This window comes from Somniosus microcephalus, chromosome 24 (assembly GCF_052327205.1).
Source record: "Somniosus microcephalus isolate GS21.2 chromosome 24, FLI_Smic_1.0, whole genome shotgun sequence".
NCBI classification, from domain to species: Eukaryota; Metazoa; Chordata; class Chondrichthyes; order Squaliformes; family Somniosidae; genus Somniosus; species Somniosus microcephalus.
In genome coordinates this window covers 48,996,086-49,020,765 of record NC_141010.1, presented here as the reverse complement: position 1 = coordinate 49,020,765, position 24,680 = coordinate 48,996,086, and the positions used below count along the sequence as shown (strand labels likewise).

Below are 24,680 nucleotides of genomic sequence, written 5' to 3'. Positions count from 1 at the left end.
GTAGAGTCCCAATCTACTCAACCTCTCCTCATATGTCCATCCCCTCATCCCCGGGATTAACCGAGTGAACCTTCTTTGTACTGACTCGAGAGCAAGTATGTCCTTTCTTAAGTATGGACACCAAAACTGTACGCAGTATTCCAGGTGCGGTCTCACCAATACCTTGTACAACTGAAGCAATACCTCCCTATTTTTATATTCTATCTCCCTAGCAATGAAAGCCAACATTCCATTGGCCTTCTTAATCACTTGCTGCACCTGCATACTAACCTTTTGAGTTTCGTGCACCAGGACCCCCTGATCCCTTTGTACTTCAGTACTTTCCAGTTTGCCATTAAGAGAATAACTTGCTCTACGATTTTTCCTGCCAAAGTGCATAACCTCACACTTTCCAGTATTGTATTCCATCTGCCAAATCTCTGCCCACTTACTTAGCCTGTCTATGTCCCCTTGCAGGTTTTTTATGTCCTCCTCACTCACTACTTTCCCTCCCATCTTAGTATCATCCGCAAACTTTGATATGTTACACTCGGTCCCCTCCTCCAAATCGTTAATATAGATTGTAAAGAGTTGGGGACCCAGCACTGACCCCTGTGGAACACCACTAGTTACTGATTGCCAGTCTGAGAATGAACCATTTATCCCAACTCTCTGCCTTCTGTTAGATAGCCAATCCTCTATCCATGCCAGAATATTACCACCAATCCCGTGATTTTTTATCTTAAGCAATAATCTTTTGTGTGGCACCTTATCAAATGCCTTTTGGAAGTCTAAATACACTACGTCCACTGGTTCCCCTTTATCCACCCTATATGTTACTTCCTCAAAGAACTCCAGCAAATTTGTCAAACATGACTTCCCCTTCATAAAACCATGCTGACTTTGTCCTATTAAATTATGATTATCCAAATGTCCTGTTACTGTCTCCTTAATAATGGACTCCAAAATTTTACCTACCACAGATGTTAGGCTAACCGGTCTATAGTTTCCAGCCTTCTGTCTACTGCCCTTTTTAAATAAGGGCGTTACATTAGCAGTTTTCCAGTCTGCCGGGACCTTTGCTGAGTCCAGGGAGTTTTGGAAAATTATTACCAATGCATCCACAATCCCTACCGCCACTTCCCTCAAGACCCTAGGATGTAAGCCATCAGGTCCAGGTGATTTATCCGCCTTGAGTCCCATTATTTTACCGAGTACCACTTCCTTAGTGATTTTGATCGTGTTTAGCTCCTCCCCCCCATAGCCCCCTGTTTGTCCAGTGTTGGGATATTCTTAGTGTCTTCTACTGTAAAGACTGACACAAAATATTCATTCAGTGTTTTTGCCATCTCCATATTTCCCACCATTAATTTCCCGGTCTCATCCTCTAAGGGAACAACATTTACTTTAGCCACCCTTTTTCTTTTTATATAACTATAAAAACTCTTACTATCTGTAAGAAAGAACAACAGGGAAGGTCCGTGATAGGGTGGAAGGCAGGAGAGAGTAAATGGCAAAAGATATGATGGGGCAAGGCGAAAAGGGGTGGTTATGAGACAAGAAATAAAACATGGGTCTAGAGGAGGTGGAAATGGCAATAGCAGAATCATTACCTACAGCCGCTGTCCGATAAAAATGGAGGCAGAGGCCCTGATCTGAAATTGATGAACTTGATGTCGAGTCCAGAAGGCTGTAAAGTGCCTTATCGAAAGATGAGTTGCCGTTCCTCGAACTTCTCTTGAGCTTCATTGGGATAGTGTGGGAGGCCGAGGACGGAGAGTCAGAGTGGGAATGGGGCAGAGAAATAAAGTGTCAGGCGACCGGAAGCTCGGGGTCACCCTTATGGACTGAACGGAGGTGTTCCGCAAAATGGTCACCCAATCTGCTTTTGTTCTCCCCAATGTAGAGGAGACCGCATCGTGAGCAGCGAATAAAATATACTAAATTGCAAGTAGTACAAGTAAATCGCTGTTTCACCTGGAAGGAGCGTCTGGGGCCCTGGACAGGTGTTGCATCTCCTGCACTTGCACGGGAAGGTGCCGTGGGAAGGGGAGCGGGTGTTGGGGGTGACGGAAGAGTGGGGAAAAAATTTATATTGGGCTGCATTACATTTGTATGTAATAACGTTGGTGAAACGCCCTTTTGGTGCATGCAGGGGTTCCATGATGGTGATCGTCACTGGAGCCCTGACACACGGCAGTACAGTGCATCAGGCTGCGGCCTTGTCCAAGGTCTCCACACGCAGAACCTCCGATCAGCCCCTTCTAACAACAGTCAGCCCCTTCTGGAGAGGAGGGGAGAAGGTTGGAATCCTGTTTCCAATTCATTGTCTTCCGGTTATTATTAGTGCAGCGAAACATCAAAGACAGGCCTCGTAAATTGTGGCATTCTTTGAACTCTTCAAATAAACTCTGGGGCAGAAATTCGAACACAGCTTTCAGAATGTTCACTGCTGAGCTGTGTGGGCCCAGTGATACAGCGAGAAGGACTTTACACTTGTATCGCTCCTGACCACCTCTCTTGGAAATGTCCCAAAGTACTTCACTTGGAATGAATTACATTGTGCAGTTCCCTTTGCTATGTGGGCAAATGTGACAGCTGTTTGTACACAGCAAGATCCCACAAACAGGGAGACAAATGACCAGTTAAATACTGTGCTGTAGGAGCTCAGTGGCATTGCATGTGGGCCCAGCGTCTAGCGATATTACCAAAGTCAAATACGATCGGTTAATCCCCTCAGCCAGATGAGGTCAGACTCTCTGGACATCGAGAGCTCCTCCACATTCCGGGAGCTGAAGTATTTGAGCCCTGGATAAATAGCGTTTCACCCAAGACTGCAATATCGTGGCTCGATTAGGAACGGGGGAGGCCATTCAGCCCCTCGAGCCTGTTCCGCCATTCAGTTAGGTCATGGCCGATCTTCACCTCAACTGTGTTTACCCGCCTTTGATCCAAAACCCTTGATACCCTTACCTGACAAAAATCTATCGACCTCAGTCTGGAAGATCGGGAGTTCCAGATTTCCACTACCCTGTGTGTGAAAAAATGCTTCCTGATTGCACTCCTGAACGACCTTGCTCTAATTTTAAGATTGCGCCCCCGCATTCTAGATACCCCCACCAGAGGACATAGTTTCTCCGTATCTACCCTATTGAACCCTTTTATCATTTTAAGCATCACGATTAGATTATAAATACATTCAATACAAAAATGGAACAAAACACCCTGCGCACCTGTCAAATAATGAACACGCAGAGTTTGGGGAAGCGGGTGAATGAGGGGAGATGACAGGCGCTAGACTAGCCAACTCTTGGCCTTAGCTCCGAGAGGTGGACTGGCAGAGAGCAGGCACATCCCGGGATGTCCCACTGCTGACTTCCACTCTGGTAAAGCATCCGGCTCCACTTAAGAGTCAGAGTCATAACGGCACAGAAGGAGGCCATTCGGCCCATCGAGTCCGTGCCGACTCTCTGCAGAACAATCCAGTCAGTCCCATTCCCCCGCTCTATCCCCGTAGCCCTGCAAGTTTATTTCCCTCAAGTGCCTATCCAGTCTCCCCTTGAAAACATTAGTGTCTCCGCTTCCACCACTTCCGTCGGCAGCAAGTTCCAGGTCCTCACCACTCGCTGCATAAAAAAGTTTTTCCTCACATCCCCCCTGTATCTCTTGCCCAAAACCTTAAATCTGTGTCCCCTAGTCTTGTACCATCAACTAGTGGGAACAGCCTTTCCCCGTCTAGCCTATCCAGACCCGTCATAATCTTGTACACCTCTATCAAATCACCCCTCAACCTCCTTTGCTCTAATGAAAATAAATCCAGCTTCTCCGACCAGTCCTTGTAGCTAAGATCCCCCATCCCCGGAACCATTCTGGTTCTTACCACTTTATTCCAGATCAGGGACCCGTGGTGTGAGGGACGAAGGCTGAGAATGCCAGCCCACAGCCCAGCGCGCTAAAGCAGCAAAACACAGCAAGAAGTCCAACATTCCCCTCCTTTTAATTCTCTATCAGCACACTCACTACAGAAACTTGACTGCCCGGTACCAGGGCTGGACAGGTACTGGAGCAGACACACTGCAAATACATTCTTCTACAGTACTTGGCAATGTTCATAATAACTATTTATAACATGCACTTTTCCTCCAAAGTGATACTTTCTTTTACCCATCCTCCGTCACAGGCACTGACCTCATGCTAGATTGTGGTTCTCTGGGCATGAGCAGGCTCACAGTACCTCACACCCAAGTGGTCATTCTAAAAGTGAGAGCCTATAGACTGTGACAGTCATTAGGCTATCAGACTGTGTGGGGCATCACACCCGAGTTTTATCCTGTGAGGTGTCAGCCGTGGCAGCACTCGCGCCCGAGTCAGAAGGTCGTGGGTTCAAGTCCCGCTCCAGGGACCTGAGCACAAAATCTAGGCTGACACTCCAGTGCAGTACTGAAGGAGTCTTTCAGATGAGACGTTAAACCGAGGCCCCGTCTGCCCTCTCAGGTGGACGTTAAAGATCCCACGGCACTAATGTGAAGAAGAGCAGAGGTGCCCTGGCCAATATTTATCCCTCAATCAACATCACTAAAAAAAGATGATCTGGTCATGATCACATTGCTGTTTGTGGGAGCTTGCTGTGCACAAATTGGCTGCCGTGTTTCCTATATTACAACAGTGACTACACTTCACAAAGTACTTCATTGTCTTTAAAGAGCTTTGGGACATCCTGAGGTTGTGAATGGGGCTATATAAATGCAAATTTGCTGTTTTTCTTTCCCCCCACACAGAGGGAGTGCTGTACCTTTAAATACGATCAGCAAATTCAAGACTGGGCAGGGATCAAACCGGGTTTGCAGAGCTCAGATCCACAGCCTGTAATGAATTCGCCCACTAGGAGAGCTCGCCCATCGGTTTAAAACACAGAAAGAAAAGGTGCAACGTACACTCTTTGCAAGAGAGGAATCGCACAGCTGCAGTCCAGCTGTGGCTGCCGCTGGATCCAACAGAACCGGGCAGGGTCTGGGAAACATCAGCGGACAGATAGGATCCTGCAACTAATTAGCCCGACAAGTCCAGTCAGGCAGCACGTCAGATAGTGCGCACAAACTCCCTGACCCCCGTCCCCACTCCTAGGGTTAGGGTAGCAGCATATTCTGGGTGGGCGCCCATTCCCTTTGTGGTGTTACTGGGCTGCCCGCCTCGGCTCCTCAGCTGTGGGTGGGGGGGGGTTATCACTGACAGACTTCACTACAGCACAACTGGGATGACTGCACCAGCTGAGGATATTAAGCTTCTCAAAAAATGAGTCTCATTTCAAATTTTCTTTCCTCACCAGACAAACCAGTTTGTACATCTCAGTGGCCCCACTTCCACCGGGATCAGTGTGCCGGTTACGTGCAGGTGTGCACTTCCTGCGGTCTCAGCCTTTGGGCCCTCATCCCATGGCTCTGGGTGATGGTGTGAAACAGGCGACATTGTTACACATCTCTCCCCATTTTCATTTCCATTGGCGTCAGCGGGAGAGATGCATAACAGATGACTGAATCGTTACTGCTCGCATCTACACTATCAGCCAAGGTCAAAATGATCCCCCCTCCGCCCCGAGTTCCTGATATCGAATAAGAGCCATTGAGTGGAGTTGGCCGCTTTACCAGAGAGGAAATCAGCAGCGAGACATCTGAGAACCGTATTTATTGGCCATCACTAGTTACCCTGAGCGTCCATCACCGAGTGTGGAGTCATGAAGGCCAAACCAGACAGGGGTAAAAGATAAAAGGATATTAATGCAGACTGAGCAAGGGGCAGTCGGTGGCAGCCGATTCTTAACCCCAAAATGTTATATTCACCCCTCTTCTGCTCAAGACGTTGACTTACGAGGACAAACTCCAGAGCCAGAAATGACCACTTGGCAAATCAAGTCCGTTCCATCCAGAGCGTACGTTCGATCATTCTAACACAGACTCCCCCCTCCGCCTGCCCCGCTCCACCCAGAGGCCATGGCTGTGTATTCTCCCATCCCTGTCGTCCAGCTGGTCAAGTCTGATGGAACAGCCAAGGAGCTCTGGAAGGACCTGGACAGAACTTCTAAGTGGGTGGAACTATGGCAGATAAACTTCATTACAGATAAATGCAAGATCTTATACATTGGAAGAAAAAGTAGGGGTGACACACTTACTCAATAAATGGTACTGAACTAGCTGGGGGAGAGGCTGAAAGAGATGTGGGGGTGATAGCAGATTCTAACCTCCCCACATCCAGTCTTTGCTGAGCAGCAGAACAGAATGGCGAGCTGGGCTGTCAGATCAGTCGGGTGCAGGCTCGAGGCTGTCTTGCTGAAGCTGGGTGGTGTTTAGTTCAGGCTGCAGTGACCCGGCAACCCAGGTAGTTTGTTCCGACTTGACATTAATATTGTCCCGATGCATCGCTCCTGGTTCTATGGGAGTGAGCTGCCCTATTGCACCCTGTCCAAGAGCTGCTATTCCTGTGTGAGCCTCAACAAGTTCAGCAAATTATTCAACTGTGGGGCATCGCAGCAAAGTTCTATCACCCTCACGTGGTGTCTACAGACACACACTTCCAGCAGGGTTACTGATCAGAAGTGAGAACCCGGCTGATATTTCCCCCTCCTTGGCTTAGGGCTGCTGAGGCCAAACATAACTTCCCTACTCCTGACTGAGCACAGACTGGGGGGGAGGGGGGAAGAGAGAGAGAAGGGGAGGGGGGAGAGAGAAAGAGAGGGGGAAGAGAGAGAGAGAGAGAGAGGGGGAAGAGAGAGAGAAAGAGGGGGAAGAGAGAGAGAAAGAGAGGGGGAAGAGAGAGAGAAGGGGAAGAGAGAGAGAAGGGGAAGAGAGAGAGAAAGAGAGGGGGAAGAGAGAGAGAGGGGGAAGAGAGAGAGAAAGAGAGGGGGAAGAGAGAGAGAAAGAGAGGGGGAAGAGAGAGAGAAAGAGAGAGAGAGAAAGAGGGGGGAGAGAGAGAGAGAGAGAGAGAGAGAGAGGGGAAAGAGAGAGAGAGAGAGATGAATCTTTTGTAAAATTTGAGTTTGGTTTCCAGAAACACTCTTTTCAAAGTATGGTTTTACTCTTTTCCTCTATTTTGAAAACATCCCAAACTCTAATTATTAATGAATGACTTCCAGATTCTCGGGGAGCAGCAGGACAAGAGGGGGTGAAGGCGAGGGGTCGAGGGTCGGCGAAGGTCGGGGGGGCGAAGGTCAGGGGGGGCGAGGGGGCGAAGGTCAGGGGGCGAGGGGGCGAAGGTCAGGGGGCGAGGGGGCGAAGGTCAGGGGGGCGAGGGGGCGAAGGTCAGGGGGGCGAAGGTCAGGGGGGCGAGGGGGCGAAGGTCAGGGGGGCGAGGGGGCGAAGGTCAGGGGGGCGAGGGGGCGAAGGTCAGGGGGGCGAGGGGGCGAAGGTCAGGGGGGCGAGGGGGCGAAGGTCAGGGGGGCGAGGGGGCGAAGGTCAGGGGGGCGAGGGGGCGAAGGTCAGGGGGGCGAGGGGGCAGGTTCAGAGCTGACGCCAGGAAGTATTTCTTTGCACGGAGGGAGATGGGCTGCAGCAGCACAAAGGGAGTTCGGGGCCGGGACACTGAAACCATTTAAAGAAACAGCTGGACACTGTAATGGGAAGACACCGGGGATGGCTTTGTGGGAGGATGGGGTTCTCAATCCAGACCTACCTGGTGATTGATGATTTTAGAATATTTGCACAAAGATAAAAGTGCCTTTTAAAAGCTACCTGCTTATTGCAATTATCATACAAATAGGTTTTGCCTGTCACTGCTTTTAAGAGAGTGTTTTCTCAGCACATGTTCAAACGTGATCAGGTATCTGTAATCCACGGATGAAAGGGAGTGCAATAGAGAGGCAAATGTTTCAAATAAATTAGATAAGTACATAATTACTGTCTCCCTTCAGCCCCACCTGCACTCCTGCAGGTTTCCCACTGCTCCGTGATAGGTTTCTGTAACACAACCTTTGGAGCCCCACCACCCCCACGGCCCCTTCTCTCCGCCCCCCCCCCCCCCACTGCCCCTACCCCCCCTCCCCACACGGCACCTCACCCCCCCCCCCCACGGCACCTCACCCACTCACCGCCCCCCCCCACCCACACGGCACCTTACCCACCCCCCCATGAGCCAGCAACAGGTGCAGTTGGCGAGTGTGTACATGACACCAGTCACACCACAGGCACCAGTCACAGCTCTCGAATCCTCTATATTCTCTCTGATTCCAGTCCCACACTTTCAATGTCTAGAACTTAAAATCGGTGTCGAGGCCTGTGTTGTGGGTTTGACCGGGTCGTGGAGCGATTTGGGATCTTTCGATCTGGCCGTCGCTCTGCCCGATCTAACGACAACAACTTGCATTTATATAGCGCCTTTAATGTAGTAAAACGTCCCAAGGCGCTGCACAGGAGCGATTATCAAACAAAATTTGACACCGAGTCACATAATGAGATATTCGAACAGCTGACCAAAAGCTTGGTCAAAGAGGTCGGTTTTAAGGTGGATCTTAAAGGAGGAGAGAGATTTAGGGAGGGAATTCCAGAGCTTAGAGCCCAGACAACAAAGCTTCAAATCGAGCGCATGTTCTCAAATCACTGATTACTCACCACACAAACCTCGTTACACTCGGGGCTTTTTGACACCGTTATTCTGAATGCATCATAGTTGCTGGTTGTCGGGTGATCTTCTGCGCGGACTTCATTAAAATGATCTCAGTCACTCCTTCATGCAAAATCGTGTACAGATACATAGCCCCACGAAAACATGAGAGTATCGCGCTCACTGGCATTCCCAGTGAACCCTCACACACCAGAGCTCAGCCGCTCACGTCAGCCCCTGCTTCCCCGGCTCACTGGGTCGCACTCTGGCCTCGGAGTCAGAAGGTTGTGGGTTCAGGTCCCACTCCAGGGACTTGAGCACAAAATCCAGACTGACACTCCAGTGCAGTACTGAGGGAGAGCTGCACCGCCGGAGGTGCCGTCTTGCGGATGAGACGTTAAACCGAGGCCCCGTCTGCTCTCTCAGGTGGACGTGAAAGATCCAATGAACTATTTTGAAGAACAGGGGAGTTCTCCCCGGTGTCCTGGCCAACATTTATTCGTCAACCGACACCACTAAAAACAGATAATCTGATCATGATCACATTGCTGTTTGTGGGAGCTTGCTGTGTGCACTTCAAAAGTAATTATTTGGCTGTAAAGCGCTTTGGAACATCCTGAGGTGGTGAAAGGTGCTATATGAATGCAAGTCTTTCTTTCTTACTATACTGCCTGTGGTATATTAATATAGAAGCACCCCACGCTATTGTGGGGGGGGGGGGGGGGAGGGAGAGAATCAGTTAGGGTTCACGCTCCTGATCATTAGTTTGTGGGAAAGTGTATGTGCGGGTGAACGTTAGGGTAGAGGAGGATCGGCGTGGCTCTGATCCCTCCCACAGCAGCCTGCAGACACTCTGAGCTGGATTTTGCTGGGTCCCCAACTGCATGGTGCGGGGGATCCAGGTGAAGGCGGGAAACCTGGAAATTCAGCTTTCCTGGCACACTGTGGAGTTTTATCTCCACAGCGTGTGTGCGACGTCAGGGGCGGGTTTCCCGCCCGCAAGTCAGCCAGATTTGACAGGCTGGCTTCCAGTTGGACGGGGAACACGGGCCAGGAAGCCACAGGACCAGGGAGGCTGCTGGGCCCAGGATGGGGGGTGGGGGTGTTCCAGCCCAGGCGGGGGGGTGGGGCCGATCCCTGACCCTGGGGCTGAGTTGCGATCCCCAGGGGGGTCTGATCCCCGACCCAGAGTCGCGATCCTGGGAAGAGGTGGTCCGATCCCTGACCCCGGGGAGGGTCAGACTGATGGCGGGGGAGCTTGGGGGGGCTGGGAGGAAGGACTCATGCTTCTCCTGGCCCCACTAGGATTGCTCCCCAAGGCGGAGGCCGCCTTGTTGCAGCCACCGGGAATCCCGAGCCCCGGCATCCCCGACCGCCTGCAGGTTGAAGTAGAGGCTTCAGGCCTCATTATCATATTTAAATTGCCAACCTGCCTCCCTGCAGTGGGTTGGCAGCCACCACTGCCCCCCCCCCGCCTCCGTCGCTCCCGAGTCATGGAAGTGGGTGGGTTGGAGTTGCGGTTCATATTTTTTCAATTTTCGCTCCCCCCTCCACCTCAACGCCTCCAACCCACCCATTCTTACCTCAGAAAATTCCAGCCTCTCTATCTGGGGCACATGTGAGGAAAGGCATTTCAACCAAGTGGGAGTTTTGTATAAGCCCCTTGGTAGCAGCTGTGAAGTGGCAGAATTCATAAATGCAGAGATTAGACAAGCATGTAGCAAGGACAGAGTGGTTTCAATGGGGGATTTTAACTTTCAGATAGATTGGGATAAGCAGACTGGCTCGTGTCAGAAAGGTAGTGAATTTCTCGTGTGTCTGGGATAGTTTTCTGCAACAATATGTCCTAGAACCAACAAGGGGCGCACGCCATATTAGATTCAGTAATGAGTAATGAGCAAGATTTAGTTAACAGCTAATGGTGCGTGAACGTTTATCTAATACCAATCATAATATGATCGAGTTCAACGTAGTGTTTGAAAGGGAGAAACATAAAACCGCTACTAAGATTCTAGATTTAGGGCAGCACGGTGGCATAGTGGTTAGCACTGTTGCCTCACAGCGCCAGGGACCCGGGTTCAAATCCGGCCTCGGGCGACTGTCTGTGTGGAGTTTGCACATTCTCCCCGTGTTTGCGTGGGTTTCCTCCGGGTGCTCCGGTTTCCTCCCACAGTCCAAAGATGTGTGGGTTTAGGTTGATTGGCTATGATAAATTGACCCTTAGTGTTAGAGGGATTAAATACGTGAGGTTACGGAGATAGGGTGGGAGATGTGTAGGGGTTACGGGGATTGGGTGGGATATGTGTCGGTGCAGGCTCGATGGGCTGAAATGGCCTCTATCTGCACTGTGGGGTTTCTGTGATTCTGTGATTTAGGTAAGGCCGACTTCAACGGGATGAGGCAGAGACTGTCCACAGTAAACTGGGCAAATCTGTTAGTGGGTAAAACGACAGATCATCGGTGGAAGATGTTCAAAAAATAATTTCTTGTGGTACAGAACTAATTTATACCACAAAGGGGCAAGAGCTCTATTTGCCAAAAGAAACAGCCATGGACGACAGAAGAGGTAAAGGGACAGCATAAAATTATAAGAAAAAGCAACCGATAGTAAAAGCTACAAAAATAGAGTATGAAAAGAAACTTGCAAGGGATATCAAAATCAACAACATTTTTTACAATTATATTAGGAAAGAGGTGGTCAGGAGCAATGTGGGTCCCCTTGAAAATTGAGAACGGTGATATTGTAAATTAAAATATGGAAATCACAGACATGTTGAATAATTACTTTGCGTCAGTATTTACAGTAGAGGAAGAGGAGAGCTTGCCAGCCCAAGGTAACTAATATTGAATCAGGGAAGGGGACTCACCAAAATTGACATAAGCAAAATAACAGTAATGAAGAAAATAATGGCACTAAAGAGTGACAAATCCCCAGGGCCAGATGGTTTCCATCCCAGGATTTTACAGGAAGTAGATGAGAATATTGCCGATACCCTAACTATAGTCTTCCAAAGTTCTCTCAATTCAGGAATTGTTCCTTTAGATTGAATAACTGCACATGTCACTCCGCTATTTAAAAATGGTGAGAGAGGGAAACCAGGGATTTATAGACCAGTTAGCCTAACATCTGCTGTTGGGAAATTACTAGAGTCTATAATTAAGGATAGAGTGACTGATCACCTTGAAAATTTTTAGCTGATCAGAGAGAGCCAGCATGGATTTGTAAAGGGTAGGTCGTGCCTGATGAACCTGATTGCATTTTTTGAAGAGGTGACTAAAGTAATGGACAGGGGAATGTCTATGATGTTATTTATATGGACTTCCAGAAGGCATTTGATAAAGTCCCTCATAAGAGACTGTTGGCTAAAGCTGAAGCTCTTGGAATTGAAGGCAAATTATTGACCTGATTAGGAAATTGGCTGAGCGGCCGGAGACAGAGAGTGGGGATAATGGGCAGGATGTGACTAATGGTGTCCCACAGGGATCTGTGTTCGGGACTCAACTGATCACTGTACTTATAACGACTTAATGATGGGATAGAGAGAGCCACATATCCAAGTTTTCCGATGACACAAAGATAGGTGGCATTGTAAGCAGTGTAGGTGGAAGCATAAAATTACAGAGATGTTGATAGATTAAGTAAATGGGCAAAACTGTGGCAAATGGATTTCAATATAGGCATGTGTGAGGTCATCCACTTTGGACCTAAAAAGGATAGATCAGAGTACTTTCTAAATGGTGAAAAGGTAGAAACAGTGGAGGTCCAAAGAGACTTAGGGGTCCATGTACATTAAAATGTCATTGTCAGGTACAGAAAATAATGGAATGCTGGCCTTTATATCTAGAGGACTAGAATACAAGGGGGTAGAAGTTATGCTGCAGCTGTACAAAACCCTGGTTAGACCACACCTGGAGCACTGTGAGCAGTTCTGGGCACCACACCTTGGGAAGGATAGACTGGCCTTGGAGGGAGTGCAGCGTAGGTTTACCAGAATGATACCTGGACTTTAAGGGGTTAAATTACAAAGAGAGATGACACAAATTAGGGTTATATTCCCTGGAATTTTAGAAGGTTAAGGGGTGATTTAATCGAAGTTTTCAAGATATTAAGGGGAACAGATAGGGTAGATGGAGAGAAACTATTTTCACTGGTTGGGGATTCTAGGACTAGGAGACATAGTCTAAAAGTTAGAGCCAGACTTTTCAGGAGTGAAATTAGGAAACACTTCTACACACAAAGGGTGGTCGAAGTTTGGAACTCTCTTCCACAAATGACAGTTGATGCTGGGTCAGTTGTTAATTTTAAATCTGAGATTGATAGATTTTTGTTAACCAAAGTATTAAGGGATATGGCAGGTATATGGAGTTAGGTTGCAGATCAGCCATGATCTCATTGGATGGCAGAACCGGCTTGAGGGGCTAACTAGTCTCCCCCTGTTCCTATGCCTGTACTCAATTCCTAGAAATCACTTCAGTTTTAGGGGCTCGCTTTCCGGGTCCACGCGGTCAGTGTAGAAGCCGGCCTGTTGTCAGTACACATCAGAAAATGGCAGGCAGCGTACCTGGGCTTTACTGACATGCACCAGCTGTGGGTCACTTTCCTCACTCCCAAACCGTAGGAAATTTAGGCTTTCATCCGTCTTTGGGCCTGGAGGTTTAGTCACTTTATTTAAAGTCCGTGGAAGAAATTTTGATCGTATTTTAGTTTTAGCCTGAAGGCTGAGGGGAACATCATGCTAAGTTTAGGCTTTTACTTTCTATATTTTCCTCCCGGAATGTTTTTTTCAATATTTATGTTTCCAAAAATGTCTCAATTATTGACCCTGCCCGCCCGTTGCTCCAGAAATTGGGGCCGGGGGTGGTTTAACTCCTGGGTGGGAGGCGGCAGAAAATCGAGAGGCCCGAAGGCCAACAGCAGGTCAGTGGCGGGATTGGCTACTGAGATGTTCTGCGGAGGTCCCGCAATCGGGGCGGGGCGGAGTGGGGGTTGGGGGCGGGGCGGGTTCATGGCCGGGGAGGCCCAAGCTTTCCTCCTGGGGTCCAGTGGACCTCTCCTGCTCCGTGCCCCCACAAGGAAAGTAAATGGCATTTTTGGGTCTCTCCCAGCTACGATCCATTTTCTCGCTGGATTGGGCCTGGCGGGAAACTCACTGCCGCTTCCCGCTCAGGCCTCCTGGTAAAAACTGCGGTCGGGTCCAGATGACGTCATCGCGACCAGATGTGCATTATGTCAAGAAGGACCCTGCCGGCTTTGGGCAGCTGGCTTGCCGCCTGCTCGGGGGAGCGGGTGAAAATCCAAACTCAGCCCACCCGCTCGGTTTCTGTCGTTAAAAATTGCCCCCATTGTTTCACGGCACTCACAATTCACAAGGCCGCAAATGATGCTGAGAAATAATAAACTGGGGCTTGAATGAATACAGACATTGCATTCGTCTGGTTCAATCCCGAACATCTGGTCCAGAAGCCGTGGAGACTGATCAGTCCTAGATCATTTTGATCTCGACTCTTTATCTTGAATTATAGTTTCGTTTTCGTAAGAAATTTTGTTCCATCTTTGAAAGCATTTAGTTCTAACATTGCTAGATTAGGTGAGTCTTCAAAACTGTGGCAGATGGAGTTCAATGTAGGAAAGTGTAACGTCATCCACTTTGGACCTAAGAAATATAAATCAGAGTTTTCTTGGAATGGCGAGAAGCGGGGAACTGTGGAGGAGCAGGGAGATTTAGGGGTCAATGTACAGAAATCAGGAAAAAAAACTAGTGGACAGGTACAAAAAAAAATTAAAAGGCTAATGGAATGTTGGCCTTCATCTCAAGAGGGCTGGAATAGGAAGGGTGGAAGTTGTGCTACTGTTGTATAAAGCGCTGGTTAGACCCCATCGGGAGTCACTGTGTTCCGTTCTGGGCCCCGCACCTCAGGAAGGATAGATTGGCCTTGGAGGGGGCAGCGCAGATTCACCAGAATGATACCGGGGCTAGAATGATTAGATTATGAGGAGAGTTTGCATAGACTAGGCTTGTATTCCCTTGAGTACAGAAGATTAAGGGGTGAACTAATTGAGGTGTTTAAGATGATTAAAGGAGTTGATGGGGTAGAGAGAGAGAAACTATTCCCTCTGGCGGGGGGAGTCCAGAACAAGGGGGCATAACCTTAAAATTAGAGCCAGGCTGTTCAGGGGTGATGTCAGGAAGCAGTTCTTCACACAAAGGGTAGTAGAAATCTGGAACTCTCTTCCCCCTAAAATGCTGTTGGGGTTAGGTCAAGTGTAATTTTCAAAACTGAGATTGATAGGTTTAGGCAAGGGTATTAAGGGCTACGGAACCAAGGCGGGTATACTGACAGAGTTAAGATATAGATCAGCTGTGATCTATTGAATGGCAGAACAGACTCAAGGGGCTGAATAGCCTACTCATGTTCTTTTTATAAATAACAAAGTTAGGAAAATAAAGTAAAATCATTTATTGAATTTTTTACCTTCTGATTATAACTTTAAAAAGCCACTGGCTGTTGCCTGAGGATCTATACTCCAGCCTCAGATCGCCACGAACCTTCATCACAAGTAGCCCAGTAACTGAACCCAAAGTTCTCGATTGGGGAAAGGCCAATTTTACTAAGCTGAGATGTGATTCAGCAAAACTGGAAACATCTACTTGAAGGTAAATCAGTGTCAGAGCAGTGGGAGGCATTCAAGGAGATAGTGAGGGTTCAGAGCAAATATGTGGGACTCCCAAATATAGAGCCCCCTGGATGTCATGGGGCATACAGGGTAGGATAAGGCAAAAAAGGGAAGCTTATGTCATATACCGAGAGCTAAATACTGCAGAAAGCCTAGAGGAGTATAGAAAGTGCAGGGGTGAAATTAAAAAGGAAATTAAGAAAACAAAAAGAAAGAGGGCATGAAAAAATATTGGCAAGTAAAATCAAGGAAAACCCAAAGATGTTTTATAAATACATAAAAAGCAAGAGGATAACTAAAGAAAGAGTAGGGCCTATTAGAGACCAAAAAGGAAGCTTGCATGTGGAGGCGGAAGACATGGGTATTGTTCTTAATGAAAGAGAGGGACGATGCAGACATTGTAGTTAAGGAGGAGGAATGTGAAATATTAGATGAGATAAACATAGAGAGAGAGAAAATATTAAGGGGTTTAACATCTTTGGAAGTAGATAAATCACCAGGCCCAGATGAAATGTATTCCAGGCTGTTACGAGAAGCAAAGGAGGAACTAGTGGAGGCTCTGACCATCATTTTCCAATCCTCTCTGGCTACAGGTGTGGTGCTGGAGGACTGCTAACGTTGTACCGTTGTTTAAAAAGGGAGAAAGGGATAGACCAATTAATTTACAGGCCAGTCAGCCTGGGCAAATTATTGGAATAAATTCTGAGGGACAGTGTAAATTGTCATTTAGAAAGGAACGGATTAATCAAGGACAGTCAGCATGGATTTGTTAAGGGAAGGTCGTGTCTGACTAACTAGATTTAACTTTTTGAGGAGGTAACAAGGAGGGTTGATGAGGGTAGTGCTTTTGATGTAGTCTACATGGATTTTAGCAAGGCTTTTGACAAGTTCAATATGGCAGACTGATCAGAAAAGCAAAAGCCCATGGGATCCAAGGGAAAATGGCAAGTTGGATCTAAAACTAGCTCAGAGACAGGAAACAACAGGTAATGGTTGATGAGTGTTTTTGTGACTGGAAGGCTGTTTCCAGTGGGGTTCCGCAGGGCTCAGTGCTGGATCCCTTGCTTTTTGTGGTATATATCAATGATTTAGACTTCAATGTAGGAAGTATGATTAAGGAGTTTGCAGATGATACAAAAATTGGCCGTGTGCTTATTAGTGAGGAAGCAAGCTGAAAACTGCAGGAAGGTATCAATGGACTGGTCAGGTGGGCAGAAAAGTGGCAAATGGAATTCAATCCGGAGAAGTGTGAGGTAATGCATTTGAGGGGGGCTAACAAGGCAAGGACATACACATTAAATGGTAGGACACTGAGTAGTGTAGAGCCACAGCTGTCCCCTGCTCCGCAGAGCGCGGACCCTCCAGTCACACTCGCCGCAGAGCGCGGGCCCGCCCGTGTCACACACCGCAGAGCGCGGACCCGACCGTGTCACACACATCAAAGTGCACTATTGTATAATGTACTATAATATTTACAGGGTGTACTACTCCCTCCAGCATACGTTGAAAGAAAGACTTGCATTTATATAGCGCCTTTCACGACCACCGGACGTCTCAAAGATATTTACAGCCAATGAAGTACTATTTGAAGTGGAGTCACTGTTGTAATGTAGGAAACGTGGCAGCCAATTTGCGCACAGCAAGCTCCCACAAACAGCAATGTGATAATGACCAGATAATCTGTTTCTGTTATGTTGATTGAGGGATAAATATTGGCCGGGACACTGGGGATAACTCCCCTGGTCGTCTTCGAAATAGTGCCATGGGATCTTTTACGTACAACTGAGAGGGCAGACGGAGCCTCGGTTTAACATCGCATCCAAAAGATGGCACCTCCGACAGTGCAGCACTCCCTCAGTACTGCACTAGAGTGTCAGCCTAGCTTTATGTGCTCAAGTGCCTGGAGTGGGACTTGAAACTACAACCTTCTGACTCAGGCAAGTGTGCTACCCACTGAGCCACAGCTGACAATAAAACTCACTGCTGGCAATACAGGACCTCCCCCTTACTGCCTGGTCCTTCACTCCTCAAAGTGATACCCACCAAAGAAAGAAACTTACCACCTGCACGAACCGTGCTCGATCTCGAACTGTACAGTGAGGTAAAGGGGCTGCAGTGTGGATAAAGCACAGCATGTATCTCGAGGTCCAGGCCGTGTTATAACTGTGCAAGTTCTGCTGTCAGTTTATATGATCTGAACCCCCTAGATATGTGCGTTTAGAAACATAGAAGATAGGAGCAGGAGTCGGCCATTCAGCCCCTCGAGCCTGCTCCGCCATTCAATGAGATCATGGCTGATCATCCAAATTCAGTATCCTGTCCCTGCCTTCTCCCCATATCCCTTGATCCCTTTAGCCTTAAGAAATATATCCAACTCCTTCTTGAATATATTTAATGAACTGGCCTCCACCGCCCTCTGTGGCAGAGAATTCCACAGGTTCACCACTCTCTGGGTGAAGAAATTTCTCCTCATCTCAGTCCTAAATGGGTTACCCCTTATCCTTAGATTATAACCCCTGGTTCTGGACTCCCCGGCCATCGGAAACATCCTTCCTGCATCTAGTCTGTCCAGGCCTGACAGAATTTTATAGGTTTCAATGAGATCCCCCCTCAATCTTCTAAACTCCAGCGAGTATAAGCCCAATCGACACAATCTCTCCTCATATGTCATTCCTGCCATCCCAGGTATCAGCCTGGTGAATCTTCGCTGCACTCCTTCCATGGCAAGAACGTCCTTCCTCAGATAAGGCGACCAAAACTGCACACAGTACTCAAGATGTGGTCTCACCAAGGCCCTGTACAACTGCAGCAAGACATCCTTGTTCCTGTACTCGAACCCTCTTGCTACGAAGGCCAACATACCATTTGCCTTCTTAACCGCCTGCTGCACCTGCATGCTTACCTGCAGCGACTGGTGCACAAGAATACCCAGGTCTCTTTGCACTTCCCCTTCTCCCAATCTATTGCCATTCAAATAATAATCTGCCTTCCTGTTTTTGCCACCAAAGTGGATAACCTCACATTTATCCACATTATAGTGCATTTGCCATGTTTCTGCCCAATCACCCAACCTGTCCAAATCATACTGGAGTTTCACGACATCCTCGTCACAGCATACCCTCCCACCCAGCTTTGTGTCATCTGCAAATTTAGAGATATTACATCCAATTCCCTCGTCCAGATCATTAATATATAGTGTGAACAGCTGGGGTCCTAGGACCGATCCTTGCGGTACCCCACTAGTCACTGCCTGCCACTCGAAAAAAGACCCGTTTATTCCAACTCTTTGCTTGTCTGCCAACCAGTTCTCTATCCAAGTCAGTACCTTGCCCCCAATCCCATGTGCCTTAACTTTACACACTAATCTCTTATGCGGGACCTTATGGAAAGCCTTCTGAAAGTCCAAATACACCACATCCACTGGTTCTCCCTTATCTATTCTACCAGTTACATCCTCAAAAAATTCCAGTAGATTAGTCAAGCATGATTTATCTTTTGTAAATCCATGTTGACTTTGTCCGATCCTGTCACTGCTTTCCAAGTGCTCTGCTATTACATCTTTTATAATGGACTCTAGCATTTTCCCCACTACCGATGTCAGGCTTACCGGTCTATAATTCCCCGCCTTTTCTCTACCACTTTTTTTGAATAGTGGGGTAACATTAGCTACCCTCCAATCCATGGGTACTGTTCCAGAGTCTATCGAGTTCTGGAAGATGACCAGCAATGCATCTACTATCTCCAGGGCCACTTCCTTAAGTACCCTAGGATGTAGATTATCAGGCCCTGGGGATTTATCGGCCTTCAATCCAGTCAGCTTCCCCAACACCACTTCCCTACAAATACTGATTTCTTTCAGTTCCTCCCTCTCATTAGTCCCTATGTTCCATTTCTTTGTTCCCCATTATAAATTCCCCTGATTCTGACTGTAAGGGACCAACGCTTGACTTCACCAATCTTTTTCTCTTCACATATCTATAAAAGCTTTTACAGTCAGTTTTTATGTTCCCTGCAAGCTTACTTTCATAATCTATTTTCCCCCTCTTAATTAATCCCTTTGTCCTCCTTTGCTGAATCCTAAACTGCTCCCAATTCTCAGGTTTACTGCTTTTTTTGGCCAATTTATATGTCCTCTCTTTGGATCTTATGTTATCCCTAATTTCCCTTGTTAGCCACGGTTGAGTCACCTTTTTTGATTTATTTTTATGCCAAACTGGGATAAACAAATTCTGTAGTTCATCCATGCGATCTTTGAATGTTTGCCATTGCCTATCCACCGTCAACCCTTTGAGTGACATTACCCAATCAATCCTACCCAACTCGCGTCTCATACCATCATAGTTCCCTTTATTTAAATTCAGGACCTTAGTCTCTGAGTCAACTACTTCACTCTCCATCTTAATGCAGAATTCTATCATATTATGATCACTCCAAACCAAGGGGCCTCGCACAACAAGATTGCTAATTAATCCTTTCTCATTGCATAATACCCAGTCTAAGATGGCTTGATCCCTAGTTGGTTCCTCGACATATTGGTCCAGGAAACCATCCCGTATACACACCAGGAATTCCTCCTCCACAGTATTGTTACTAATTTGGTTAGCCCAATCTAAATGTAGATTAAAGTCACCCATGATGACTGCTGTGCCCTTATTGCACGCTTCTCTAATTTCCCTTTTAATGCCATCCCCAACCTCTGCATTACTGTTTGGGGTCTATACACCACTCCCACTAACGTTTTCTGCCCTTTGGTATTGCTCAGTTCTACCCATACAGATTCCACATCATCAGAGCTAATAGCTTTCCTTACAATTGTGTTAATCCCCTCTTTAACCAGCAATGCTACCCCACCCCCTTTTCCTTTTTGCCCATCTTTCCTGAATATTGAATACCCCTGGATGTTGCGTTCCCAGCCTTGGTCCCCCTGGAGCCATGTTTCCGTAATCCCAATCATATATTCATTTACCTCTATTTGCGCTGCTAATTCATCCACCTTGTTACGGATGCTCCTTGCATTAAGACACAAAGCCTTCAGGCTTGTTTTTTTTAACGCTCTTAGACCGTTTAGAATTATTATTTACTGTGGCCATGTTTGTTTTAAACCCTTGATTTCTTGGATTGCCATCTTTGTTTTTCTCCTTCCTGTCTTTTGCTTCTATCCTCGTTTCCCTTTCCTTTGTCTCCCTGCTCAGGTTCCCAACCCCCTGCCATTTTAGTTTAAACCCTCCCCCACAGCACTAGCAAATACTCCGCCAAGGACATTGGTCCCGTTCCTGCCCAGGTGCAGACCGTCCGGTTTGTACTGGTCCCACCTCCCCCAGAACCGGTTCCAATGGCAGCATTCCCTCTGTCCAGTGTGTTCCACTTCACGCAGCTCACGCAACCTGCGTGTTGTCCTGGTTTGGTCCAAGCCGCAGTGCTATCTTCACTCCAAGTGACTCCCCATTACACCCAGATACCAGTGTGCCACTGGCAGCCTCACAGTACATTCTGGACTCACGCACTCAGTTACACTCAGACGCATGTCGCGTCAATGGCAGCATTACAAAAAACTTAAGACAGTCAATCCAGCTATGAAGGTACGAACAAAGGAACACAATCACAAAAAGAGTAAAGTTCTAGTCAACAATTCTGAGCAGATCCACGAGGCTGATTCCTAGAGTCAGAGGAATAGGTATGAAAACTAGGACACTGCAATCTTTACACAACGGGTAGTGGAAATGTGGAACTCTCTCCCCCAAAAAGCTGTCGAGGCTGGGGGTCAATTGAAAATCTCCAAACTGAGGTTGATAGGTTGTTAGGTAAGGGTATTAAGGGATATGGAACAGGTAAGGGTATTAAGGGATATGGAAGCAAGGCGGGTTGAATAGCGGAACGGGCTCGAGGGGCCAAATGGCCTACTCCTGGTTCCTATGAAAGGAGCTGAACGAGAGGGGGGGGGGGGGGGGTAGTGGTGGGTCTTACAGAAGTAGATGAAGATACTAAATGGGACAGAAAATATTAATTTTAGGCCACGATTTGAAAGTGAAAGCCTTAGGTACAAACTGGGAAAAGGCAAGTTTAGGACTGATGTGAGAAAACATTTCTTCAGTGTGAGTAATAGCTGGATTGGGCTCTGGGTGAGACACTGAAGGCAAAATCTCAGGAGTCATTCAGAGACGCAGTTAGATGCGGTCGTGTGGGAGGGGAGGGGTTGTAGGTTCCTGTGGAAGGGTGAAGCAGACGTGCCAAATGGCCTCTCTTATCTGTACTTACCTTTGTGATTCGTGACGAAGGTGAATATCACACCAAGCCTGTGCATCATTGGTTCAATACTCAGGTGAGATTCACCAACACCCAGTGCGCCCTCATCTGTTGCTGCTCCTTCATACCAGTGACTGAACACCATGAACACACGGCTCTGGCTGCAATATTCTCCACACCGTTAAACCGAGGCCCCCGTCTGCCCTCTCAGGTGCCAGTAAAAGATCCCATGGCACTATTTCGAAGAGGAGCTGGGGAGTTCTCCCCGGGGCCAATATTTAACCTGCCACCAACATCACTAAAAACAGCTGATCTGGTCATCATCACATTGCTGTTTGTGGGAGCTTGCTGTGCGCAAACTGGCTGCCTAATTTCCTACATTACAACAGTGACCACACTTCAAAAGTGCTTCATTGGCTGTAAAGCACTTTGAGACAGCCTGAAGGCGTGAAAGGCAAATTCTCTTTTTTTTTAACTCTTTGGCTGACCCGACGACAGTAATGGTGTCTGCATCCCGCCAACGCATCTTGAAAGGGGTAAGGGCCCACGTGAGATGTGTCACCTGATTTATATCCAGACAATGGCACAATAGAATAACTTGCAATTACATTTTGTATCCAGTCTCAAAAGATTTTTTCTAAAAAGATAAAAAAGACTTGCATTTATATAGCGCCTTTAATGACCACTGTACGCCCCAAAGTGCTTTACAGCCAATTAAGTACTTTTGAAGTGTAGTCACTGTTGTAATGTAGGAAACGTGACAGTAAATTTGGGCACAGCAAGCTCCCACAAACAGCAATGTGATAAATGACCAGATAATCTGTTTTAATGATGTTGATTGAGGGATAAATATCGGCCAGGACACCGGGGAGAACTCCCCTGCTCTTCTTCGAAATTGTGCCGTGGGATCTTTTACGTCCACCTGAGAGAGCAGACAGGGTCTCGGTTTAGCGTCTCATCTGAAAGACGGCACCTCCGACAGTGCAGCGCTCCCTCAGCACTGCACTGGAGTGTCAGCTTGGATTTTAGTGCTCAGTGGCGTGGGGGCATAACCACTGAGCCATGGCTGAATACAACAAAGCATTTAAAAGATTTCGTGCCACAGACAGCACAGTGTTTGCCCCATCACATATACGCCATGGGGGGGGGGGTCAAGACAGCAAGAGGTGTTTTTGCAAACTGGCACCGAGGTCGTGTTTAATAACTCCCACTGAGGAAATAACGCTCCCAACTTTTCATTGGCCCTCTGCAAGTGGTGGGCCCCACCAACACATTGCGGAGAACAGTTATATAGGGGTCAGTGAACCCAATTAAAGAGGGAACCCGCAGCTGCACAAAACCGGCGCGGGTTGCCTGTGCTGCCCAAATATTACCAACCACTTGCCTGGCCACTTCACTCGGGCACGGCCCCCTTCTAAAAGGGCCAAGCTGTAAGGTGATGGGGGGGGGGGGCTCATGAGGCAGGTCTTACTAAGACAGAGGCTGTTCACTAAAAGGCAATGTCATCATTAAAGCACCTTCTCTCTACAGTCTGCAATTCCTTCCAACACATTGAGTTCTGGCCCAACAAAAAAAATCGCTGAGTCTCTTTCCCCCCCTCCCCCTCATCACAAAAAAAAAAGTCACATCTGTTTTCACTCAGTTCGGGACATTCCTTCTGCTGGATTCAGCCATTAAACTAACTTTATTTCACACAAAAAATATTAAGTATCCAGCTTTAGTAAATGGGAGTAAAAGGCATCAAATGATCCACATTGCGCTCGGAGAGGATTAAAGGGGGATTGCAATGAACGCTTAAAAAACTTTCGCTGCCCACGTTTTTGTCTTGTTTGTTTGGCAGCAGACAGTTAAAAGTCTTGAATGAAGAAAAAAAATTAAAAGATTCTTACCTGAGCTGGCACAGCGCAGTCCCGCAACAAGGAGGAGGAGAAGGCAGAGAGCGCTGGGCTGGCAGCGGGAGCCGGTGCCCATGGCTGGCGGAGAGGGAGGGACAGACAGAGAGGTCGGTGGGGTGTGGGTGGGTGTGTGTGGGGGGGTGGAGAGAGAGAGACTCACAGACGGCGAGCTGAGCCTGAGCCCCGTCTGTCTCCGAGTGATTCAAGTCTCCGAGAGAAGAGGCAGACACAGCGCGTCAGCAGCCCCGCAGAGCCAGAGCGCCACTTCCACCCACCCCACCCCCCTGCACAAGTTGGGAGCAAATCTGCATCTTTTAACATTAAAAAAAAGAACTCACACTTGAAATTATTTGCACTGTTCCTCCATTTTTTAAAAAAAAAAGTCATATTTGCAGGAAGAAAATCTGCTTTCAATAAAGAAAGACTTGCATTTCTATAGCGCATTTCACCACCTCCGGACGTCTCAAAGTGCTTTACAGCCAATGAAGTACTTTTTTGAAGCGTGGTCACTGTCGTAATGTAGGTAACGGCGGCAGCCAATTTGCGCACAGCAAGCTCCCGCAAACAGCAATGTGATAAATGACCAGATCATCTGTTTTTGCGATGTTGGTTAGGGATAAATATTGGCCAGTGACCGCTAGTAAATTCGCATTCTGGGCTGGAGTTGGAAATCTCAAAAGGGTAGGGATGGCTAGATTTATACCCTCGGTTTATATTTCTGCATTGAAGCTGCCAGGGTTGGAATTTTGCACCCTCTCTTTTTATAGAGAGGCTGATGATTGGGGTCAACTGGGGAGGGGCTTCAACTGAAAGGAATAAAATGCCAGACTACAGCCACTGCCAAAGGCCCTCACCTCATCCGACCCAAAGCTAAACCTGGGAAATGTTTGGCACGCCAGACTTTGGGTTTCATTGTCTCCAACTGTATGACAGTGGAAAGGCTCCCAACACCCTTATCCCCAGAATTTCAAACCTTACTGAAATGTTGGGGATTTGTAACCTGGGACATCTCTTGATTCGACAGGTATATGTACAAAAGATTACCCCGTAAACACAAGGCACTCACGTAGAAGATATAGGAGCAGGAGTAGGCCATTCGGCCCTTCGAGCCTGCTCCGCCATTCAATGAGATCATGGCTGATCATCCAAATTCAGTACCCTGTCCCTGCCTTCTCCCCATATCCCTTGATCCCTTTAGCCTTAAGAAATATATCCAACTCTTTCTTGAATATATTTAATGAACTGGCCTCCACCGCCATCTGTGGCAGAGAATTCCACAGGTTCACCACTCTCTGGGT

General features: G+C 47.6%; 1 protein-coding gene across 1 annotated transcript in view; it reads right to left on the bottom strand.

The window, feature by feature from the left end:
* Positions 1 to 23,635, bottom strand: part of mrc2 (mannose receptor, C-type 2) — a 401,368-nt gene extending 377,733 nt beyond the window's left edge. Inside the window, exon 1 of the mRNA XM_085966616.1 lies at positions 23,377 to 23,635. Within this exon, the coding sequence (XP_085822742.1) occupies positions 23,377 to 23,458 (82 nt within the window). The 5' untranslated portion in view covers positions 23,459 to 23,635. The remainder of the gene's footprint in view (positions 1 to 23,376) is intronic.
* Positions 23,636 to 24,680: the final 1,045 nt, after the last annotated feature.